At 37.9% G+C, this 25,501-nt stretch overlaps 1 protein-coding gene across 3 annotated transcripts in view; it reads left to right on the top strand.

Moving 5' to 3' along the window:
- Positions 1-25,501, top strand: part of mtss1 (MTSS I-BAR domain containing 1) — a 99,877-nt gene that overhangs the window by 45,223 nt on the left and 29,153 nt on the right. For all 3 annotated transcript variants that reach the window (XM_030135350.1, XM_030135352.1, XM_030135351.1), the window contains exons 4-6: positions 16,584-16,668; positions 19,237-19,328; positions 19,412-19,486. In XM_030135350.1, the coding sequence (XP_029991210.1) occupies positions 16,584-16,668; positions 19,237-19,328; positions 19,412-19,486 (252 nt within the window). The remainder of the gene's footprint in view (positions 1-16,583; positions 16,669-19,236; positions 19,329-19,411; positions 19,487-25,501) is intronic.

The raw sequence follows: 25,501 nt of genomic DNA, 5'->3' as shown, positions 1-25,501 counted from the left end.
AACTGATTAAGATTGAATGTGATTGGTGGATCGCTGCGCGCAGTGTGTGTCAGTTACCCTTGAAATTAGATGAGAACACGGTGAGTCCATTTGCCTCTAACATCGCAGGACTTGCAATGTGACTATTGCACACACGTATATTGCGATGATGATGCTCTAATGATATATCGTGCAGCTCTAATTTGCATTTTGAAACAGCGTCTCCGATCTGATATACAAAAGATACATATGTGGCATCTCGCAACGCAATACAATTCACACCCAAATCACGATACAGAGTGATTAAGCAGATTCTGATTCAACAGAATCATTCTGGTAAAAGAATATACAGTGCAATTCAATGAACTTGATTGTTTATTTATCAAATAAAAGCATGACTTTTCACAAACTGGCTTTTGTGCATTTTCAGAACACGTGCCTCACATATAGTCACATGAAAAATTTAGGATGAAGGGTTGGCGGTTCAAATCCTGCTCTGTCCTAGTCCTAGTGTGCTATTGTGTCCTTGGGCAAGACACTTCACCCTCCTTGCCTCCAGTGCTGTTACTCACACTGGTGTATGAATGCGTATGAATATTTGGTGGTGGTCGGAGGGGCGAATTGGCAGCCACGCTTCCGTCAGCCTGCCCCAGGGCAGCTGTGGCTACATATGTAGTTTACCACCAGTGTGAATGAAGTGTAAATGAACAATGGGTCCAATGTACACGCTTTGACTATGCGTTAATAGAAAAGCACTATATAAATCTAATCTATCATTATTATTATTATTATTATTATTATTATTATTATTATTATTTTACTATTAAATCTGGTGCATGCATCTTGTACTTTGCAACTAATGCCAATACACATTGTACTATAACTAAATACAAATACTAAAGAAATGCTTTTTTAGTATGTTGGTAAATTCAATATATTTGGGAGGAAAAGTTGGGACATTCTTATGTTCTTTATTACTTACAATGCCTAAAATGCAGGTTGAATGCACCTGGTCAGGTGCAAACAAATTGAAGATTGCCAGAGAGGCTTTTTCAGGAGTCTATCTTTGAAATAATGAAGACAAGGTTTCCTAACTTTTTCCTCATAAATAAATTATTAATTAGAATATACCAACACATTAAAAAAACATATATATTCCTTTTGTTTTGTCTATTTTAGGTATATTTTCTCCACATTTTAGAGAGTTAAAATAAAGATAAAAATCCCAGATATTTAGATATGGTGAAGAAAACTAAGATGTAAAAGGTTGGCATCCTAACTTTTTGCTCCCTTGCCGAATCAGTATAGTAGTGCATCCATGGAGCTCATACTGTAGTGTGCTGTGTACACATCCTTGGCGCACGTTAACGTGGGTCTTCAGAAAAGAAAAACTTAACCCAAATAAATAGTAACACTTTTAAATTCAAGTAAAAATATTGAATGGGTTGAATTTTATTGACACAAACATTTAATAACCGATGCATCTCGATATCATTCCAAAATTTTCATTCACTCGCAGCTTCTCTACCAGTGCACTTGGAGTGTGCACGCGTGTGTTGGTGTATCGGTACATGTCGGATAATGTTTCCATCCCTAATTCATACAGGTGAACAGCTGACGTGCTGTGAATTAGCAATCACTCCCTTCAGATAAATAATAGCGCAATGCTAAACACATCTGAAAGTAAATTGAAATGATTTGATATATTTTTTCTATATTTTTCTTAATTTTGCAGCATTTACACACTTTTCTGTCCCCCAAATTAATGAATCTGTCAGCATTATGGTTAGAACGAAGAATTATTATTTTCACACATATTGTAGCGTCTGTCTGGATGTCTAAGGATGACCCAAGTTATTCCACACTGGTGACTTTATTAACAGAACTCTAAATGGTTATTGTTGGCTGTAACCACACCAAACAACAGGACAAAAAAAATGCATAGAAAAACTTAACTCTTTTCCATTCCTTCATCCACTCACCCACCACACTCATACTTCATCATGCACACACACACTGGTTCACTGGCTCCACCCCATACCGCTCATTCAATCACCCATCTCTCATAGCTTCACATACGCTCACTGCACCACAAACAATCAGGCAACATAGAACATTAACACAACAACATGGGCAAATATTACTGCAGTATTTTTAGTATAACTTACCTTTTCCACACACGTAAGAGTAGATCCAGTATTTTCGACACTCACACCGTAAGGACTCTCACTAAATCTAGCCGGTAGCTCTTCTGTGTCCTGAGGTAATCTATATCTGGCCATAAATTGATAAGGAGAATGAAATTCAGTGAGCGGATCAATCCTCACATGATAAATTTGTTTTTCTTGGTCCTGGGGAAAAATCTGATATCAAATGTATTATCAAAATTGTGTTAAATATAAATAATATATCAAAGGAAATACTTTACAGAAATAAAGCTATAAGAATATTGCCTCATTCTAACACAGACCCCCAATATCCACATTAAAATCAGCCCTGAAACTAAAAGGTACTTAATGAGCGCAGACTTTTCACCAACTAACCCAGAAATGGAACAAAACAAAATGCAGTACATAGACGCATTTTGCAATGCATTGGAGTTAAAGCATTAATGAGCGAGCCCAGAAACAAGCCCCTGGCGCCTCGGTGTAAATGGAATCAAAGTCGATATCAGACTCAAGCACCATACATCAGAGGACATGAAGAATCTCTGTCAGAATCTCAGCATGTCCTACAGTAAAGTCAAAATTTGTCCTGAAGTTGTTGTGGTAGAGTTTCATCTCCTGAATAATGTGGTGAAACTCACCATCCTCACTGTTACAAGTCTTCAGATCACACTCTTCAGCACATGACATCAGCTGAAACATCCAGCCTGAATATCACCAGTGTGTCTCTGAGTATGTGGAGTGTGTTTTGTCAGCTGTCTCTTCTGTTCTCTTTCATCAGCCTCTTCCGCCTGTCAGCTGCTGAGTGTGAAAGAGAAATAAAAGAGAAAAAAAAGCGCAACAGCTGACTAAGAAAGGACGTTTAAGTCTTTACTACAACTACACACACAGAAACGCACTCACATTTACACTGTGTGTGTTGACACACTTAATTGTTTTCCCCCTTTCAATCCTCATAACAACCTCAGGCGGTGTGTGTTAGAACCGGTCTGGTCAGTCTCTCTCTTTCTGTGTGTGTGTGTGTGTGTGTGTGTGTGTGTGTGTGTGTGTGTTTTTTTTCCACACTAAAGCCCATGTTCTCATCTTTTTGCTATCTGGGGAACATTTACAGCTTGTTTAGCAGTTTGACTGACAGAAAACAACACAAGTGCAGTCAGACATTAAGTTGTTTATTAAAATACCAAAGTTGATCTGCTCTTTGCAACATGTTCAGTGATAATTCATCAATTTCAGTAACACTTTCACATATTTGGATCAAGCTACTATGCAGCAACCTGATTAATAGACAAAATAATAAATAAATACACTGAGTAATGGTAAAAACCAGTAAAAGAAAATACAGATGAGCTGTTGCATTCAACTGGTTGATATGTAATCGTATACATTTACATCTTGTCACAGTTTAGTAGATGTCATTACGTGTGAAAAGCTGTAACTAGGCCTTTGCTTCCATTATACACCGACTATAAGCTGAAGGAAGGGAAACCTATATGAAGAGACCATATCAACTTCAATATCACACTTTGACCTTATCAACATCAATATCACACTTTTTCCTGGAAAAAAATTGTATTACATAATGGTCTGTTTCATTATGGGTTGTTTATGTGGAGTCCATCATTCATGTCATTCGTAACATTGTTTCACCAATTGGTTTTTCTGTGGAGCCACCTCTTAAAAATGTCTAACGATTGCGACAGAGATTGGCTTTCTAAACTGTGATGTTCATAAAACATGGAAAATTACTGAGCACGCAGGTTTATAATATGGAGACCTGAAGTCCTAGACCTTTCTGGTTGTACCCCATGGGACATTATTTCAGAAAAAAACACTTTATTGCAGAAAATGGCAAGAGACAAGTTATTTTTTTATCCGCTTTGATTTATGTTTAATGGGTAATTTTATGAGGCAAGAAAAACTACAGTTTGTTGTAGAACTGTTGAAGTATCAAAGTGGAAGTATTTAAATACAAAGACTCAGAGTCATGGATGTGATGTCATCATATCAATCTCTCTCCATGATCCCTCATGTCTCCAAGAGCTGTTAACAATGTCTTTACAGCTTCCACATGACCAAGTAATTTTTCACATCACTCCCAAAGATTAAGGTAAAATGTCTCAAGGCAGCCTCCATTTTTGTCTTTGTGACATGTATCACGTGTTATGATAAATAGTGCACTGTGTCGCTTCATACAAAACCAGATATTTCTTTATTATCTTTGCCACAAACTTCCACTTTATTGGATGAGAAAATTATCTTTTATGTTGAGGAACATTATATTCATAAATGGTGGCAAAATTCCAATGGGATCAAAAAATTATTTGTTTCTTGCTGTGATGATGTCATAAGTGGTAAATGATCATTGTTCATATTTTCAAAGTTATATCCCATGGAGCACAGCAGAAGGGGTGAGATTTCAGCTCTCTATTGTTAGGCTCATGAAACATTATGTAAAATGATAAACTAGCCATGAGAGGAGATGTATGTTTGAGTTAATAGGTGTAATAATCTCTTATCAGTGACATGCAATGCATATATTTAAAGGATTGCGTAAATGACACAAAAGGAATGACGGATACATTTTTGTGGATTAGGATCTCATATCTTACCTTTCATGCTTCCTGTTGAGATTTTGTTTTTAATGTCTAAGCAGAGTCCTTGTTAATGATTGACTTGCAGTGTTTGTTCAATTCTACTTAACCTTATGGGAGTTTGCGGTTTTCTACCACAAAATAAAGTCAGGGCAACTAGTGTTCAGGGTGTCTCAATAGCAACATCTTCTTTGGTTAATGACCGAAGGGTCAGCGGTTCGAATCCTGGCTCCAACTGTCCACATGTCGAAGTGTCTTTGGGCAAGGCACTGGTCCCTGAATTGCACCAGGAGGGCCTGGCAGTGCTTTGCATGGCAGCAGCTGCCCACTGGTGTATGAGCGTGTTTGTGAATGGGTGAATGTAAGGCTTTGTAAAGCACTCTGGGCACCATGAAGGTGAAGAAAATGTGCTATATAAGTGCAGTCCATTTATGATTTTCTTTCCAGGAATTAAGAGAAGACTGAAACTTAAGAGTGAAATGACATCACTTTGCATACTTAGGAAAGTTTTCATCGAGGCTCAGTGTCAGCAAGTCTGACACCTGTCTCCTGTAGATGTTTAAATATTGTTGTGATATTGGTCCAAAGCCGACTAACCCAAACCCCACAGGAAAGTGTGGGGTTTGCCCACAGAGACACAGAGCCTGAGCCTTAAAGACACTTTGGGGAAACCCTGAGAACACAGCCCAGACTGCATAAATCTCATTACAATCATCTGATTTTCAAAGCAGGTTCCTCTTGTCTCTTTGCTGGTGATTCCGCATGACTGGTTACCATGGTAAGCGAGGAGCTGTTGACGTCTTTGGCATCATGGGGCTTTCAAACACACGTACACACAAACTCACATACTTGTACACAGGGATCACAAGACAACCCACTGAGTGCTGACAAGTGTGTATCTGTGTGCTGGATTGTAAAGGTGAAGTATGCTGTCAGTTAATCAATAACTAAATCAACAGAACAGGGAAAGATTTAAACAGTGGCTGTTGTTTGACTGTTGCCACAGTGATCGCTGTAGTTTGGATGCAGAATTGGAATTTTTATCAATTTTAACAGACATATCCAACAGTTTTTACCCCTCAGCCAACTTCTGGCCAAAGGGGTGTTGTCATCGTTTTGTCGTCCGTCCGTCCATCCATCCATCTGTCCATTCAACGACATTATCACATTATCTGAAGAATACATTGAGATATTGTCACCAAATTTATACTATGGATGCATCCTGGCATGGAGCAGAAGCCTTTTGAAAACAGGTCACCTTGACCTACTTTTTCGAGGTCAAATGGCCTTGTGCCTTGTGTAGTTATAATATCTGAGTACTTTCAAATATAAATATGTATTTGTTAAGTTGTACACAAAGACAGTCTAATCTAAATTATGGAGCAGTGACTTTCAACAGAGTCTTACACTGTATTTGGCCAAGGGGTATTAAAAGTGCACAACACATTATGTTCTGTATTATAGATGGATGTAAAGGGGGCAGTGTGTAAATTGTATGACATTCTAATTGTAGAAATAAATGACAGTTTTAATAATGTTTTCATTAGTGCATAATCACCTTAAAAGCAGTTGCATTTTCATAACATTAGAATGAACCTGATACTGCTTTTCCACTGATGTATCTGCTCTACCCAACTTGCCTTGGCACACTTTTTTTGGTTGTACTGGTGTTTGAGAGCAGGGATTACCAGATACTACAAAATAGTACTCTAGGGCCTGATTTACTAAGATCACAAATAATGGGCGCAAATGTGCCTGCTCGCACTAAAAAATGCGTGTGCTATTGATTTGCATGTCACAGGCAATCAACTAAGATTGCCTGCGCAAATGACAACAAGCGCAAAGTCTTGGAGACCACCCTAAATAAATGAGGAGTTTGCGTGCGCTACTGGTTGTCGTCATGGAGACAGTATGCTGTAAAAATTGCGCTTGGATATCCCAGCACTCATAAATATGAAGTTGCTCTTTTTCCACTCAGGATGAATAGGTATTTCTCTGTTGCTGTTTATCAGTGGTGATGTGTGTTATTAGTAAAATAAATACCTTCTCTCTTTATGTCGCTCTGTATGGTGAATGAAAACTTTTAAGTCCGTGGACATGAAAGAAAACCCTCCACATCAGTGCTTATATAGAAGGTTCAGGAGCCCTGTCACAACACCGTGGACAGTGGTGTGTGTGTGTTTGTTCATTCGTTGGTTTGTTTTCGTTCGTTTTTGTTTGTTCGTTCGTTCGTGTTGTGCAGCACTACAACCCGTCCCGTTCAGTCACCCTTTCATGTGCGCGTGAGAGAAAGAGAGAGAGGCATCTCTCAGGAGTCAGATCCTGGCCTAATTGTGATGTGCTATTGTGGAACCGGGCGTGGGGGGCAGGCCCATAAAGTGGGGGGCCATATGTCTCAAATTTTTTTTTTTTTTTCTTCTGTCATTCTAAAAATGTTGAGCACACAGATTCATTCCTTGCATTACCTTTGGTTGTGCCCATGCTGCCTCCTCCCCTTAACAACTGCAGCCAGTTTTGCGCGAAGGTGTGCCAGTTAAAACCTGCCTTTCAAACGCACTAAATATAGACGCAAAATCAGCCACGGCAAACAGTTACAGGTTTGGTAAATCGCATTGCATGCGCTCAATAAATATTTGCATTTACTCCTCCCAATAATTTTGCGCGTTCTTGCAGAAACGCCCATATTGCATATTCATCAAGGCAAACACGCTAAATGGGTTGCGCGAGCTATTTTGCCCATTTGAGAGGCGCAAACCTTGGTGCGTCCTGTTGGTAGTCAAGCTTCATCGTGTTTTTGCGTGCGCAGTCAAGTTTGTGCATGTTTTTACACGCGCAAACCTTTAGTAAATCGGGCCCCTAGTATCAATTTCACTAAGGTTCTTAGCCAAGACGATACCAAACATTATGCAAATCATACATCAGTATGCAACTATATATAGATGCTTGATCTGTATGAACGCATGCATGTATGTGTCATGATGTTGCAAAGTGGGATGAGCCAAGCTAGCAGGACATCTTTGAAAACATTTTTGATAAGGCTCTCTCTTGATACATTAACCACAGTTTTGAAGTGTAAACAACTATACTCTACCCTTAAAAAAAAATCTTGTTTATCACATGTGACATCCAGTGTAAAGGTGCATTACTCTAATCTCCTATGTTTGACTATAGATAAGAGTTAATATCCTCTCTGTCAAAAAGCCCCTAAAGACAAAACAATTAATGCAATCTGTAATTTCACTTGTTACTGCTTCTAGTGATCATGCACTAAGCTTTTAATTGATTTGTCAGTAGAGAGGGATACACACTTCATGACTGAAATCTTGAGGTTCAGTCTTTAAGAGAACTTGTGCATATTTCACTGATGCAAGATTTATGTTCATTATTTTTTAAATATTAGGATTAATGGTGGGAATCAAGAACAGCTTCCATATGTTCCCCGCAGTTGGAATGCTTTGCCTCTTATCAGTTCCTTTTATTGATGCCAACAGGTGTTTTCTGACACATACATGCTGCAAAACAATGATATGAGACTCTTGCTGAAGTGTATCTTAACTTCACAAAGAGAGACTACATGAACTGTGGTTGCAGTGTCCACAAATATAACCATAAGCTATGTCAGGGGTCTGCAACCGTTATTATCAAAAGAGCCATTTTGCCCCCTCTTCTGCCAAAAAAAAAATAGTCTGGAGGTGCAGAGCTTATAAACTTTTAAAAGTTTTAATCTTTTTTACATTTTATGTTACAACCACTGAATACAACAAACAGAAGTGCAGTGTGGAATGGATTCTGGAGTATGATTACTCTAAAAGTACACAGTAAAAGTATTTCATAGTATTTGTGCTAATAGTATATGAAGTACTAATACCAAAAATACCAAATTGATGAGGAACTTATTGGAAAAATTAATTTTATTCATCATTGAATTTAGTCTTAAAGCCTATTTCAGATGAAAAAACAAACACTTATGGAGCTTGGAAGGGATTTTTGAGTATGATTACCCCAAAAGTACATAGTAAAAGTAGTCCATAGTAAATGTGCTAATAGTATATGAAGTACTAATACCAAATATACCAAATTCATGAGGTACTTATTGAAAAAAATAATTTTATTCATCATTGAATTTAGTCTTAAAGCCTATTTCAGATGAAAAAACACACTTTTGTAGCTTGGAAGGGAATCTGTTGTAGGATTACCCCAAAAGTACACAGTACTCATATTCTTACAGTCGCTCTATGAAAAATATCGCTATTTATGGAAATTATTCTCTTCAAAACTCAACACTGCCTCTGCAGTTCCCAGTTGTACAGCTCCATATTCTCCCGGAAAACAGACAGAATTACTTGAGTAATACAGTATACAAAGGACGTACAGAACCCTCCATCTGTTTGCATCTTTAAACGCAGAGCATAAATTAACCCTTACTTTTGTGGCCTGGAAGGCCCATTTGCTCCATGCAGCTCATCTACCGTGATTGTCGAATGCGTAGCGCACAAGAAAAACTCTAGTGGCTGGCTTGACCATGCAGAGGAGAATCGCGGCTGGCTTGACTGCAGTCAAGAGAGCCACTACAAGGAGGCTGAAGAGCTGCAGGTTGCCGACCCCTGAGCTATGTCCTGAAACATCTTTCTGTACAACATGGGCCAGGAGTGCCACGTATTTGACACTCTATAAACAAGAACCATCGCCTCCAATCCAAGCACCATCATATCAGCAGCAGTTAAACCTCAGTTGCATTAATCTTGTAATGCAGTGACTTTAAGTCTGAAAATCACTTCCTTTTCCACACAGAAAATGAATCAGGAATCACTAATGATATTGGCACCGATTAGAAACCGTTACCATCCTTAACTGTGAAGCATTAAATCCACACTTAACTTTCAGACACTAAGAAAAGATGAGAAGTAGTGTGGTCAATTTAAAATCTGGGACTGTGGTGTGGCAATTGAGTCAAACTGAGCATTAATCTAGAAGCTCATTTTCAGCTCTGAAAACAAAAATCACGTTAAAACCAGAACTAAACTAAACATGAGAACATGAACTCCCACGAGTTTGTCTCGTCTTGTCGGGTTGCATTTTTGTCTGAAATCATCTCTGAGCTCGGAGCTCCATTAGACATGTCTGAACACAAATGCAACGCCTACAATGTTGAGCTGCAGCATACACACTGTCATTCATGTGTTGCTAAATGAATATGGTACCACAAGACAGGGCTGGGCAGTATATGTACCACAATAATAAAACTGTTAAATTATTGTTACACTGCCTTCAGTGAGACTGTGGAGTAAAGTTCCTCATCGAGGCTGAGGAGATGATAACAAAATATGTCAAGTGCATTTGAATAGAAGCTGCAGCAAAGCAGTGTCAGTGAGGCTACACCAGATACTGCTCTACCATGAAAAGTAAAGCATGATTTTATGTACTACATCTTGATTTATTCTGTTCTTAAAAAGCAAGTCAGAGATGATCCCTTAATTGATAGGTGGGAAAAAAGTACAAGATATATTTTATTTACAGGGTGGGGACGCAAAATTTACAATGAACATTTAGTTGTTTTTTCTCAGCAGGCACTACGTCAATTGTTTTGAAACCTATAAACATATAGAAACATATAATCATACCTAACACTATTATCCATACCTTTTCAGAAACTTTTGCCCATATGAGTAATCAGGAAAGCAAACATCAAAGAGTGTGTGATTTGCTGAATGCACCCGTCACACCAAAGGAGATTTCAAAAATAGCTGGAGTGTCCATAAAGACTGTTTATAATGTAAAGAAGAGAATGACTATGAGCAAAACTATTACGAGAAAGTTTGGAAGATATTATTAACGAAGAATGGGAGAAGTTGTCACGCCAATATTTGAGGAACACTTGCGCAAGTTTCAGGAAGCGTGTGAAGGCAGTTATTGAGAAAGGAGGAGGACACAGAATAAAAACCTTTTCTATTATGTAAATTTTCTTGTGGCAAATAAATTCTCATGACTTTCAATAAACTAATTGGTCATACACTGTCTTTCAATCCCTGCCTCAAAATATTGTAAATTTTGCTTCCCCACCCTGTATACCCCGAGGGGGAAATTCAAATGTACAGTTGTATAAAACCTAAAGTAAAGAAAAACAAAAAGATAAAAATTATTAGATAGATAGATAGATAGATAGATAGATAGATAGATAGATAGATAGATAGATAGATAGATAGATAGATAGATAGATAGATAGATAGATAGATAGATAGATAGATAGATAGATAGATAGATAGGGAAAACCAGGGTGTGGGAAGGTACGTGCTTTGGTTAAGGATAAGGGGAAAATTGTTAGTCTGTCACACGACAGACTTTTAAACGTAGCGTCTGGTTCAGTAAATGTACTTTGAGTTCAACCTTTACATCAGTGAGGAAAAGGCAAATAAACCAGACACACTTCGCCACACCTTAGTGATAATGATGGTGACCCACACGTTACACCTGTGTGTCTTTGTTAATACCTAGCCGCCTACTGCTTTTCCTATGAATTCGCATGATGAGGGAAGGAAGGCTGAGAGGAGGAGGGGTAAGATTAAAGGAAATGAGATGAGGACAGGAGGACAGATAGAGGGTGATGTGTACAGGTGTCTGTATGTTTTACTTCAAATCACTTCCTGGTAGAACCTAACTTGTTGACACAAACCCCCACCTGACAGCATCAACCTTGGTCTTTCCATTTAATTGATTGCTTTTCTGTTTTTTAGTTTTACATAATAAAAGCATGACTCAGTGTAGCAGCTTGGGTTTTCTGTGTGTGTAACAGTGAGTCAATGCAAGTCTGCTGTGTCACTTTTCTATCTCAGTGAAAAAAACAAATGTCACCAAATGTTTGAATATGAAAAAGAAGCACAAGAACCCCAAAGACTTGCAAGGAAAGGAATAGAATTAGGAAAAGGAAAAATTAAGGAAAATAATAGGAAAAATGGAAGGAAGTGATGGCAAAGTCAGGAGAGGAAAATGAAGGACAGAAAGACAGAGGAACAGAAACAAGGAAAGGAAAGGAAAGGAAAGGAAAGGAACAAGCCGTGTAAACAAACTGACCAAAAAATCATGTCAGTCAGTAAATAATTGGGATAATAATTGGGTTGAATTTTGATCTCTCTGCTTTTAAATGTAAACAACCATTTGTGCTATGAAAACACAACATTCAAGTAAAAATCTTAGTATTTCTGCTAAATCATGATTTTATTTTAAAAATAATGATTAAATCTGCATTTAGGGGATAATTAAGTTGTGATTCTCATTGAACTTGATAAGAAAATACTTTATAAAATCACATTTAAAAATGACATTCCATCATGCACTTTCTCCATTGTCGGAGAGGCAGGAAATGTGACGAGACAGATTACAATGTTACAGCATACACATACTCTAATTACAAAGGCTGGACAACAACAATATTATCACAAACTACTAGGCCTACGCCGATTACAATTTTTTGGGTTGACCGGAATTTCCGATATGCAGGGTGCTTGGATGGCAGATACCAATTTTGGCCGATTCCGATCTCATTTTTTCCAAACACAACACGCAAGACACTGCAGTGCAACTTTCCCATGAGAACATTTATTTTAAAAATAGAAGAAAAGTGTGCAAAAAGGTGTGTGCAAAAGGTGCCAAGTTTTCTATATGAAAACAGGTGCATTGATTGAAATGCCTGTTTTTTAGTGAGTGCCGTATCGTACCAGCAGCTGAAAATTATCATATTTGAAGGAAAATTATCATACACACCCAGTTTTTATTCTGATGTGGCTCAGGCTATCTGCTTTAGTAACACATCATAGACCGTACATATTACAGGGTGGGGAAGCAAAATTTACAATGAACATTTAGTTGTTTTTTCTCAGCAGGCACTATGTCAATTGTTTTAAAACCAAACATATATTGATGTCATAATCATACCTAACACTATTATCCATACCTTTTCAGAAACTTTTGCCCATATGAGTAATCAGGAAAGCAAACGTCAAAGAGTCTGTGATTTGCTGAATGCACTCGTCACACCAAAGGAGATTTTAAAAATAGTTGGAGTGTCCATAAAGACTGTTTAGAATGTAAATAAGAGAATGACTATGAGCAAAACTATTATGAGAAAGTCTGGAAGTGGAGGAAGCAACAAAAAATGTACCAAAGCTTTTATTAAAGCTCTCAAATCCAAAATCCTAACCAAATCCAACCAAATCCATGAGAAAAAAGGCAATTGAACTTGAGGTAGACAACAAGATTTGAATTCTCATGACTTTCAATAAAGTAATTGGTCATACACTGTCTTTCAATCCCTGCCTCAAAATATTGTAAACTTTGCTTCCCCACCCTGTACACACTGCAACCCAATTTTACTTTTAAATAATCTAACAGAACCTTGGAAAAAAGCAAGTGTCTCTACATATCTGGAGCACAGGATGAACCTCTGCATTGAATGGACCAGAACACAATTTCTAAATTCCCAACTTCTACATACTTTGTAGTGATGCGCAGATCAGCGGTTTACCTGACGCTGACAGCCCACCTCCATCAGCAACATGTGCCCCCTTCACATTCCTGATTGCTGCCTCATATATGACTATCTGGAAATGGCCCCAGGTCTGGCTAAGTGGCGCAGCAGGAATTTGACGTGCACTCAAAATCGGTCAATTTCAGACTGACCAGCTGGTTACCAGTCATGGCCAATCACGTGAAAACTGGCCAATTTCTGAGGATGGCCAATTAATTGGTACAAGTCTACTGACTACAATGTAGAGTAATAACAAGTAGAAAACCACATGATCTCCAGAGATAACATGAGGTAGTCTACTGTGTGAGAAAGACACAAAGTCCGTTTAAAAGGAAGTGTGGCATCCACATGCAGACAGAGTGCTACAAAGAAACCATTATGATACCCCCAGCTCTGTGTGTGTCTGTGTGTGGGAGTGACAAAGGGCCCACTGTGGAATGATATAGTGCTTTCCGTCTTCTCTCCGTATGTGTCAACATTTCTGTTTCCCTCCAAATGTTGTACAAATCTTTGCAAATGTCTAAAAGGTTTTCAGAATAAAAAGCAAGTCTGTCTATTCATCAGCTGAAGTTATGGTGTCTTAGACTTCACCACATTTTATGTGTGAAATTTACATTAGAAAAATTAATCATATTACATCACCTGTCTGCAGTTTTTATATGCATATGCAAATATTTGGTATCCTTCCAAATGTGTCCAGCTAAACGTCAGTTAGCATGCAACCCAGCATCTTTATGGCTCTAATTCCTATTCTTTTAACTTCAAATGATGAGGTTGTAATTTAAATGTGGACATGGTTACTGTCACAGAGTGGGATTAAAGGTGTGTTCTTTAGTCTTGCAATAGTTTGTGAAATCTGGAATTGTCACATCAAATTAACCCAGGCTGATTTTGAAAAGAGGCTCTTTACACAATTGATAAGTAAATGAATACACACCCACCTGCTTTACAAATGCACATTACAACACTTCACTTAAGACTTGAATCACAGTAATTCCTTAACACAAACAGTGGCAGGTTAAAGATACACATCAGCTGTTTATTGACAGAATACAGAGTGGAAGTCCCACCTCCGCTCAGTGAGATTTTTTTCAGAAAAGAAATTGTATTGCAGTCAGTGACAAGAGACATAATTGTTTTTATTCTGTTTGAATGATGCCATCATTTATACATGTTTGTTGATTTAAAAGATTATTTTACAAGTCAAGTATGTCATAGTTTGTTGTAAAACTGTTAGACTATCAGACTGTGAAAATGGGTAAATAGAAACCCAGAGTACAAACCCAAAAGTCACACGGGACGTCACTGTAACTGTCCTTGTTAATTATCTTTTCAGAGTTGTTGAAGATGTCTCTGGAGCTTTGAAATAATCGGGGTTGTAGTGATTTTTTCTTCGTAGTAGTTTTTCACCTCACTCTCAAAGAACAAGGTGAAATATGTCAAGTAATGGCCTTGTGGTGTGGACTAGAGATTAAGTCCACTGACCCACAACACACAAAACTAAATGTATGTTTAATATCCTCACAACAAACATCAGCTTTCTGAATAGGTAAAACTAGCCTATCTTTTAAACTGACAAACATTATATGTGTTGAATGGATTATAATTCAAGCAGGATTAAAAACTGATTTGATTAAAAATTTGTTTCTTGCCGTTGACTACTGTTCCTATTTTTTCTGAAGTTAGGTCCCATGAGGCACACTGGAAGAACTTGTGGTATCTATAAATGCATTTACTAAAGCAAATGTGATGTCATGTAGAGCAGTTATATTGTCTTATGTTTTATCCTGTCAGTCGCGGAACGGTCTGTAGGGTAGTTAATACTACATGTCACAGAGTTCAAGTGTGAGACACAGTGATATTTTAAATGGTTTTCAGTCAACAGTTGAGCTCTATGCCTTAAGCGAATAAGGAAAATCGTGTTACAGATACACGGATGATACGGTTTGTAGAAGGATTTCATCAAATTGATATCACTGTTATGTTCAGGTATTGGGTAATTCTAGGGGTGGGTGGTATGGCAAAAATATCATGTCATGATTTTTAAAAAATAAAATCACCATCTCGATTTTATCACAATTCTCTACATTGATCTTTGAGACTAATTTGCAACTGTCTGAACAGTGCAACCAAACAATTTCCCTATGTAAAACACAGCCCTAAAAGAAAAAAAATTATTTAGCCCAAAGAACCTTCCAGAGCATTTTTAATTTAGTTTGTGCAGTTTTGCCAACATGTGCCAAGAACATAAACATACTAAAATGTAAACAACAATGCTCTGATTAAGTGCACTCTTGAACATTAACATTAACATATTTTGTTCTGAGGTAGCAGAACAAAATATCAATGAAGAAATGCCCATTTCAAATAATCCTCCAGGTTTACAGAATAGGTGGCTGGTAGCTCTGGTTTTTCAACTGGTTGCTAATCAGTGTATTGGGTGCTCTTGGATGGAGGAAGAAGACCAAAATGAGAAGAAGAATAATCCAGGAACTCCAAAAAAGGATCAATGTGGAACGTACTTGCTACTCTTCTCATAGAATGCCTTTACTAAATGCTTGCGTTACAGTTGCTTGCTTTAGTTTAATCCTACCTGTTGCCTCTGGCTGTGGTGTGGCTGGTCTTCTAGTTCAGTTTGACTCTCATACTGTTTGGGATGCTGTCTCTTCAGCTGATTGAACAGGTTCGTTGTATTGACATACATTATTGTAAGAGTATAACGTGATGGACCTGTATGTGGAGGACATGGAGGACTCACGTTGGACATACTGTACATGTGTTGTGAGCAGTGCGGACTCTGCGCACGCGTACGTTTGAGGTTTCATGATCAAGTGTATCAATTTCACATTTAAAACAGGCTGATGACGTCCACAGAGTCAAGTACGCTCGACTCTGTGTGGGTCAAGTCTTAAGTTATAATAGACTTGCCCTGCCATTTTAAGTTTCACTTTCACTGCACATACTCATTGTGCTGTACCGTGTATAATAAATGTCAGCTCATCTGTACCTGTGTGTGATGTTGCTTTCTGTCTGTCTGTGTTATTGCTGTTTGGAGACAACAGAACGAACACAGTGCATTCCTTCATATTCATAGAGTGTTGAAGAAGATGTTTAGTTTGAGGTTCTTCTTGTCTTGCATAACAATTTTTTTTACCAGTCAGCCCCGATCAAGGATATTATCAGGCTCTTTAGTGTCTTATAATTTAATGAGTTGTTGATGTTGTGCCTAACAAAAATTACAAGACTTAAGGAGTCCATATTAGGTCCTGGGAAAGATGTCTAAATTTTTTTTTTTTTTTTTAAATTCAACTCTGCTTTTATCTCCAGGTGCCACCAAAGAGATTGGCTCAGCGCTGACCAGGATGTGTATGAGACACCGCAGCATTGAGTCCAAGCTCAAACTGTTCACCACGTAAGACGCACACTCACACATTTCCATCCATACAGTGAAACTATGTATTGTTAGCGAGGGTGGCCAGGCAAAGGTGTGAAAGATGGTTTAATGAAAGCGTGGGAACAAGACTAATTCCTCAAAGCTGAAATTCAAACACATAGAGACACAAACACTTTCCTGACGTTCCCTCATTGTTTCTGTCACAGTGGTTGTTTTTCTGTCATCAGTGTGTACTGTCATTAGTGAAGCAATCTGTTATTAACGCCTATGGACTATGAATAATAATATACAATGAGTGTGAATTTCAATTTATACCTACCTACTCCCTCCCTCTCTCCACGGCCGCGGAGGCAGCAGTCTAAGCAGGGATGCCTAGACTTCCCTCTCCCCAGACATCACATCTGAAACAGATGTCCAAGCCACTTCAGCTGGTCCCTCTTGATGTGGAGGAGCAACGGCTCTACTCTGAGCTCCTTGCTGGGGTGCGCCCAGCCACCCTACAGAGGAAACTCATTTCAACTGCTTGTATTCAGGATCTTGTCCTTTTGGTCCTGACCCAAAGCTCATCACCATACGAACTGTTACAAACACAGAAGAATCACTCACACTACCAAATTTGTTGTTAAATAGTACATACAAGCAATTTACTGTAATTTATAATATTAATGACATCCTAATAATGATCATAACAATGACAAAATTTACTTCTTTAGCACGTTCCTTCTTCAAAACAAAAATAAATCCTTTACATTGTGAGAATAAAAGCCATCATAACCATGTTACGTGAAAACAAAAAGCCATCTGTAAAGGTTTTAAAGAGGAATGTAAAAGAGGATATTGATGCAGTGTGTCTAATTTATTGGAGCTCTGTCCACAGTATATTAATGTAAAATGTGTATTTTAATTGACAATATTGTCAATTCATTGGTTGATGAATAGAGGTAATGATAGAGGCAAAATGGTCTATCCCAAAAAATTACGAACACAGTAGAACCACTCACGCTACCAAATTTTATGTTAAATGTCACATACAAACAGTTTTAACAGAACTTACCTCATTCATCTTCTGTTTGTATCTTCAGCTATGGACTCCAGTGGTCCAGACCTGTTCTAGGTTAGAATCACAACAAAGTAATTATACGTAACCCCTACCCTCTTAATTAAATTAATGTATATTTCATTACTGGGAAGCTCGCTAATTCAAGTCCACTGTACAAACAGGAAAAGGAAAGGAAAAAAAACATATTCAAATACAAAATGGCTCTTGCATGTGGGCGTAATGCCTCATGAAGAGAAACTACAATGCAGAACCCAGTGTGATGTATGATTTAAGGCAGTGGCTACTGCCACTATACTGTGCCACAAAATATCAGTTTGTCTGTTGCCACAGACCAATCAAATGTTAGCATTTGTACTAGAGCCAATCATGGATACTGTTACATAAACTCTTGTTCCCACAGTACTGTGGTGATATATGGCATATACTTCAGTGCATTGGTTTGTGTATTTTGCTACCACAGTACTGTGGCAATTGATGGAAGAAACAACAAATTGGTGATAGTACGTAGTACAGAATAGGAAATATTGTTCTAAATACTCTATATGTTGTTTTATGGCGTTCTTTGCTCTGGAGGCTGGAGAAGGTGGGCGGAGCTACGTGTCAGAAGTGGCAGTGTGGTGTGTGACTTCAGTTCTGTGTCAGTTCAGTGTATTGAGTGCTGTGGTCCTGAGGAATTCTGCATTCTGAATGTTGTCTCGGTGGATGATTTATATTAATGTCGGATTTACCTACACCCCCCACCCCATTTGAAAATCTTTAGGAAAAAAAAAAAGAAATGCTACTCCTGACAAACTACTACTACTACTGGGAATTGAACCAGAGTCTTCCACATTGCAGTCCAATACGTTACCGAGTGAGCTGAATGGCTGTTATGACTCGTGGTGACCTATTTGCTATATGATTGCCTTGGTACTTTTTTGGGATGTAAGTTACCAGTCTAGGCATGATATAACAAGGGCGCTGATTTGCTCTGTGGTAATATAAACCAATATTTTGTGCCACAGCACTATGTCATTAGCCACTTTGATCATTTAAACAGAAGACAAAAACACTAACATTATCATTACCCAGAAATACTGGTGGGTTTCATTCCAGAGGAGCACAGATTTTGATTTGATGGCTTGATTAATGTAAAATTTAAAGTGAAGTTCATTTTTCTATTAATGTCCTGTGAACGTGAGCGTAAGAGTACTTTTTAGAAAATTGTCCTTCATTTATGGTGCTTTCTTTTGGCTGGATGACTACAAATGTTGCACTTCAGGAAAGGAACATTTTTTGTGGCACTTGCCAACCTTGGGAGAGAGGACAAGAGTATTTTGTTGAAGCCACAGCTGTAAGGAACCAGTTAATTTGTATTGACATGTAAAATGTAAAGTGTGAAGTTTCTGCCGTGTTGTAAAAAAATGAGGGTTGGGCACTGTGTGCAGAGAAATAAAAGGAATACCTGTCAATACTGTTATGAAATAACTGAAATTAATATATACATTTGAATAACAATAATGTATTGTGACTGTTGTTACTCTCAGAGCTCTGTCAGAAAGTCTCATCACCCCTCTGGAAATGAAGATGGAGGAGTGGAAGAAAGTGGCCAGCCAGCTGGACAAAGACCATGCTAAAGGTATGACAGGGTGTCAGTGCACACTGAGACACCCTTAGATCTGCAAAGATACAAACCCTGACATCCTGTTGGCTCTTGTTTAGAGTATAAGAGGGCCAGAGCAGACATCAAAAAGAAGTCATCAGACACCATCAAACTTCAGAAGAAAGTGAAGAAAGGTAAGAAAACGTACCTCTGAACCCTGAACTTAAAGGAACATCATGCTTTTTTTTCTAATAAATCTTGTGTATGTAAGTTATATCTGTGTAACAGACATGTTAAAACGAGCTTTAAAAGGCTTGCTAGATTCATCTTATTTCTGTTCACAGAACCATTTCTGTTTCATTTGGAGTTTAGACACAGTAAAAAAAAAAAAAAAGATCATTCTAGTGCTGCAGTCGCACATGAAGGTATTCCACCATCATTAAAAGATTTCACAGTTTTACAGCCACGTTGTGAACACTGTGACTTAGACATGCTAATGTGTGTCTTGTGAGGTGGATGACTGCAGTTATTTGACTTAAACATGAGAAATTGCTGCGATACAGCTTTTAACACTTGTAAAATTATCAGTGTTCATGCAAATACAGAAGTGTTAAATCGTTTCCTGGTGAGGCAGCAGATGTAGTTTCTTCCTTTACCTCAGATGAACCCATTGACTTCTGTTGTGTTTTCGTTTGATCTGAAAATCATCTTGTATACAACAGCATAACTACCTCCGCCAGGAGGTATTGTGATAACTTTGTGTGTTTGCGTGCGTGCATGCATGCATGTTTGTTTGTTTGTTTGTTTGTTAGCAAGATAAATCAAAAAGTTATGGATGGATTTTCATGAAATTTTTAGGAAATGTTGATACTGGCACAAGGAAGAAATGATTACATTTTGGTGGTGATGGGGGGGGTGGTGCAGATTTGTCTTGGCAAAGGTCTGCGCTCTGAGTGCTTTTCTTGTTGTTGTTTTTTTTTGTTTTTTTTTTTGGTCCTGCTCTTACTGTCAGTTACCTGAAACCCTGAGGGATGAGATAATACCAAACCTGTTTCTTTTTAGCTTACCGGCCGATAGGCTGTAAGCTATTGTCGTCATGCGGCCTCCAGTGTCGTCGTCTGTCGTCCGTTACAAAACTTTCAATCGTCTTCTTCTCCGAAGCTATAATTTCGATTGACTTCAAACTTGGTATACAGCTTCTTTATGATGATGTCAACAAAAGTTAGTGAAATTATTTGGATCTGGCTCTGATTCTGGATTTGGTGTGACTTCGAAAAATTTCCCTATTATAAGACATAGGAAGTGCCGGTAAGCTACAGGGCCATTGGTCCTATGTTTTTTTTTCTTTATGTAACTGATAAGTCTGTTTTGTTATTTGATTTTTGTTTTTCTGTGTAGTGTCTTCAAGGTAAATGATTTTTCCCTTCAGTCTTGTGAAGATGGTATATGCCACTCAGTACAACAGTGAGTCTCAGTAATATGTTTTTAATGTGTTTTGAGAACAACAGAGCTTTATGATATAGAGAAAAAACAGGCACAATAAGCAGTGTGTGCATGTGTTTGTCGGATGAAGCAATTGATGGTGTTAGTCTTTAGTGTTTCCAGAGGATTTGCTGAAGATAAAATTCTTACAGGGTTTCTGAGGGTTTGTAAAAAGTCTCTCGAAGTCAAAAATTCACTTGTCTAAATTGCGGGCCTAATGTAGTTTGATATAATATAATATAATTTTGATAGGCCTTGTAAAAGTCTGTTTTTGAGCTGCTCAGATGAGGTATTTTGTTATTTGGAGTCACATCAGTACTTATGACCAAGGCATCTGTTTAGGGTAAACTGCAGAGAATAAATGGGATGTATAAAAATAAACTTTGCATTAGAAACACTTACCATTATATACCTTATATAATTTCAGTGTACTCACAGTTTACCACTCAACATAAGAGATTCACAATCATATGCCTCCTTCAAATCACAACTTACACATTGGATGAAGCAAAACACAGCCTGTGACCATCAGTAGATTGTCCTCAGTGTTGTTGTGTGTGTTTTTACAATGTTTTGTCTAGGGATGTCCAATATTGGCTTTTTTGCCAAAAACCGATATGCCAATATTGTCCAACGCTTAATTTCCGATTCAGATATCTACCGATACCGCTGCCGATATATGTGGGATATTAAACTAATTTTAGGTGACATCACATATCTCCTGTCATGGAATTAACACATCATGCCTAATTTTATTGTGATGCCCCATTGGATGCATTCTCAAATGCAACAAGGCTTTCAAAATGTAAACACTGTCTGTGCAGAGAATACATACAGTGATCCCTTGCCAATTCACGCTTTAAGTTCCGCGGTTTTAGTTATTCGCAGATTTTTCAGAAATATTCATCAAAAAATTAAAAATCAAGAAAAAATCACGGAAATTCCGCGAAAATCCACCCCACAGCAGACGAGAGGCCGCAGCTGCCAGAGAGAGAGAGAGCGAGAGAGAATGTAGAAATGTCAGTTCATGCATGTACGTGTGTTTGTGTGTGTTGATGCTCGAGACCAAAGAGAGAGAGAGAGAGAGAGAGAATTGATTCGTTTCTTGTGCGTATGAGAGGAAAAGAGAGCTGGGAGTAGATGTGCGTGTGTTCGTGTGTACATATACGATGGATAAGCGTCACGAATGAAGAGAGGAGAGAGTATGTATCAGCTGTTAGTACGTATGCACGTGTGTGTTTTGTTTACTTTCTACATTCTTTTCTTTCAGGTGTTTTACAGTACGTACATGTACATGTATCCGATCTATATATATATGCATGTATACATGTACTAATCATTGTTTTCTTTTATATATATATCTCATTTATTTCACAATTATTACATTTGCAGTACTTATATACTATTTATAGATACATACATACATGTACCTAGGTCTAGGATAGGCTCGGGGGGTTCCGGCTCCAGTTCGCGGATTTTCGATTTTCGCGGGGGGCCCCGGTCCCCATTAACCGCGAAAAATAAGGGATCACTGTACTTCAACTTAACTCTTTCCCCGCCAGAGCATTTTCCAGTGAGTTGGTAGCCAGCGCCAGCCTTTTTGGTCATTTTCACTAATCTTTGGAGGCTCACTGAAAATGTTGTGTTAGGAGTTTGTGAACACTGAATACATCAAACGAAAGAACAGAACTTCAACTTTTAAACACAACAAACGATTTTATTCTATCTTCATTCGTTCGTGAGATATGAACATTTGAATATTGGTCATTTTCAGGAAAAAACTGAATTTTGAGCAAAAAACTGAGAAAATTGCATTTTTTCCAGAGATATTGATTTTCAAGATAAAATTGATTTCCTATTTACATTTTTGACTCTTTCTCATTTCCCAACAGTAACACTGTATTCAAAATCACAAAATAAAATAATAATAACAACAATAATAATAACAAACAGCTCTAAGATATCCCATCATTCCACAAAATATTAGGGGAGGCCACACCAAACTTTAGACAAAACATCTTGTAAAGCACCAGGTTCCTTAAAAACTTATCATATTTGCATACATCAGTTATATATCTTCCACATATTAGTTTAGCTTTTTTATATCAACACTTCAATATTCCTCATTTTCAAGAAAAAAAAGAAACAAATGCACTAAATACTGTAGATTTCTGGCCTTTGCTTGGCTGCACCAGGTCTTCCTGTTGGACCACCTGCTGTGTTTGATCTGTAAATAATTATATGGACATCTAGTTATTTATCTATGTATGAATATATGTATTTATTTCATACTAAAGCCAAATAAAACAATGTCTTACCTGTGTCCCAGCTGACATTATACAGCTGAACCACATCTGTGTCCTCAGTCTGAATCTGAACTCACTCTAACAGATGCAGACTAGCTGTCCCTTGTCTTGTCTCACGTCTGTGTGTCTGTCTTCTCCTTGAATGTCCACTAGAAATATTTATTTTCTCTTCCTCCTGTCTGTCATTTTCTCCGTGTCGCTCCGTGCACCCCCCATCTTCGTGTCGGACCCGAGCCGCTCCGTGTTTCCCATGTCTGTGTCTCTCACCTTCTATTTCTCCGTTCCTGTCTCTAAATGGTTCTTCTGTAGCTCCATCATATATTAAATTGTCAGACTCTGTCTCCATAATCATCTTTAAGGCTTTTGAAACTGCACGCGGTTCCTGCACAGACTGCATTTCCTCATTCAGTGACTGCCGCTGTATGTGTTGCCATGGGATACGGAGACTCCAGTGCAAAAACATTAAACCCGGTCCTTCATTTTTCCAAAAAAGCTGCTTAATTGTTTGTTTTTGGACTAAGGAAAGTAATTCACACGATCCGCAACAGCTTCAACTACAGTATAACAGTGAAAACACGGAGTGACGGAAAATCTCATCATTGGCGGAGAAAGAGTTAAGTTGTGGAAAAAATGCCTTATTTATTTATTTTCTCTCCCTCCCTCCATGAGTCTATTACAGTGTGGCAACTCTACTGTACAATTTTGAAAACTGCACATTTCTTTCAGCTACAAACAATGCTTCATTTACGCGTTTGTAAATGCCGGTGAAATCAAGGCATTATTTTATCGGTTTTAATGATAGGCAAAAAACCCGATAACGATATTCACCGATATTACATTTTTATGCCAATATCGGGCGGATAATATCGGTGGGCCGATATTATCGGACATCCCTAGTTTTGTCTTTTGTCAGTGTCTTTCTTATCACCTGCCTAAGGATTACAGATGGAAATTAGCACTGTTGCCACAATCTGGCATATTTACAGCTGCGATTGCTCTAGATGTTCATTGATATGCACTGTCACAAATAAAAAAAAATACATTAATTAATTAAAATAATAGATAGTTGTGTTTTAATGTTTAGTAGAACAAGAATAAATTCTTATTTTCCAAGAGTTTCTGTCACTTATTTCAGGGTTTTCTGAAACTTACCTATTTGCTAGGGAAAATGCTAGAACCCCATAACAATACATATGTAGACGGTTAGGTGGTTGTTGTGCAAGAACATGCTACATTTTGTGCCAAAAAAAAAAGATCCAGAATTTAGCATAATTTTTTGTCATGTGTACAGAAATTTGGAAATGCATCCAAAACATGTAATAATATACTGAGAATCGACGGCAGTCATTTAAAAAGAAGAGAAGAAAAGTTATATTTCAGTATGCTATATTTGTTTTAAGCAATGCCAAACCAAGCCTTGTCATGGTAGGAAAAGCTCAACATTTGTACCTGCTGTGCCAATATAGATGTAAAATGTAAGGCTGGATTTGGTGATTAAGTCATGTTATAATATGGATAGACTGCATTTGCAGTTTAAATCCATTTTTGCCTGTTTATTAAGAACACTCAGATTGCTTATCATTTTGAAAGTTGAATATTTCCAATTTAGCTTCACATAGTATATAAAATTTAAAAACGTAAAGGATACCGGTAGTTAATTTTCATTGCTTACTATTTCAAAAGATCACATATACTAGTGGTTCCGTCAGGTAACTTACGTTATAGCCTGTTGTCAAGTATGCGCAAGTACTAAGTCACTGCTCCGTCAATCAGGCATGGTCAGTGATATTTTACCTCCTTCACGGGCTGTTCCAGCAGCGGTAGTGACAAAGCAACATTGTATTGTATGATTACCTGGACTGTGATGGACTGGTCACTGACCCTGTGCAGAAGACACCAGTCTAAGATGACACATTATTGGCCAGTGCTGGGTCGCGTCTCTAGGACCATGGCGGAGTGCAAAGCTTACAGCTGCACAAACACGTGCAAACACATGCTTTCCACTCAGTCTTGCTCACTGACTGCTGCTTGTTTTCTCAAACTGATCTCCCGGAAACAACAACTGGTACGTCATTTATGGCCGACAATGGCTGTTCCCCATAGGATCTACCCCCACCCATATTTCATGTAATAAAAATGTCCAGTGTGGTGCATTTATGGCAATTTTTTTTACTGAATTTGTGCCTCTTTTGCTTATAAGTAATACACAAATCACAATTAATGTCATAAGCATAACCAGTACAGGTACATTTTAAGAAATACAACAGCTCTTCCTCTGCAATCTTTGCATTTTATCTCTCTCTGGTTAGTGTAACTAAATCGAAATTATCACAAACTCATTGATTGCAGGAATTTGTGATTTTGTTATGATACAGACTGACATTGTAGAGCTCTCATAAGAAGTCTTTAACTTGTTGAAAC

The sequence above is a fragment of the Sphaeramia orbicularis genome, chromosome 5, assembly GCF_902148855.1.
Source record: "Sphaeramia orbicularis chromosome 5, fSphaOr1.1, whole genome shotgun sequence".
NCBI lineage: Eukaryota > Metazoa > Chordata > Actinopteri > Kurtiformes > Apogonidae > Sphaeramia > Sphaeramia orbicularis.
This window is presented reverse-complemented; position numbering and strand designations above follow the sequence as displayed.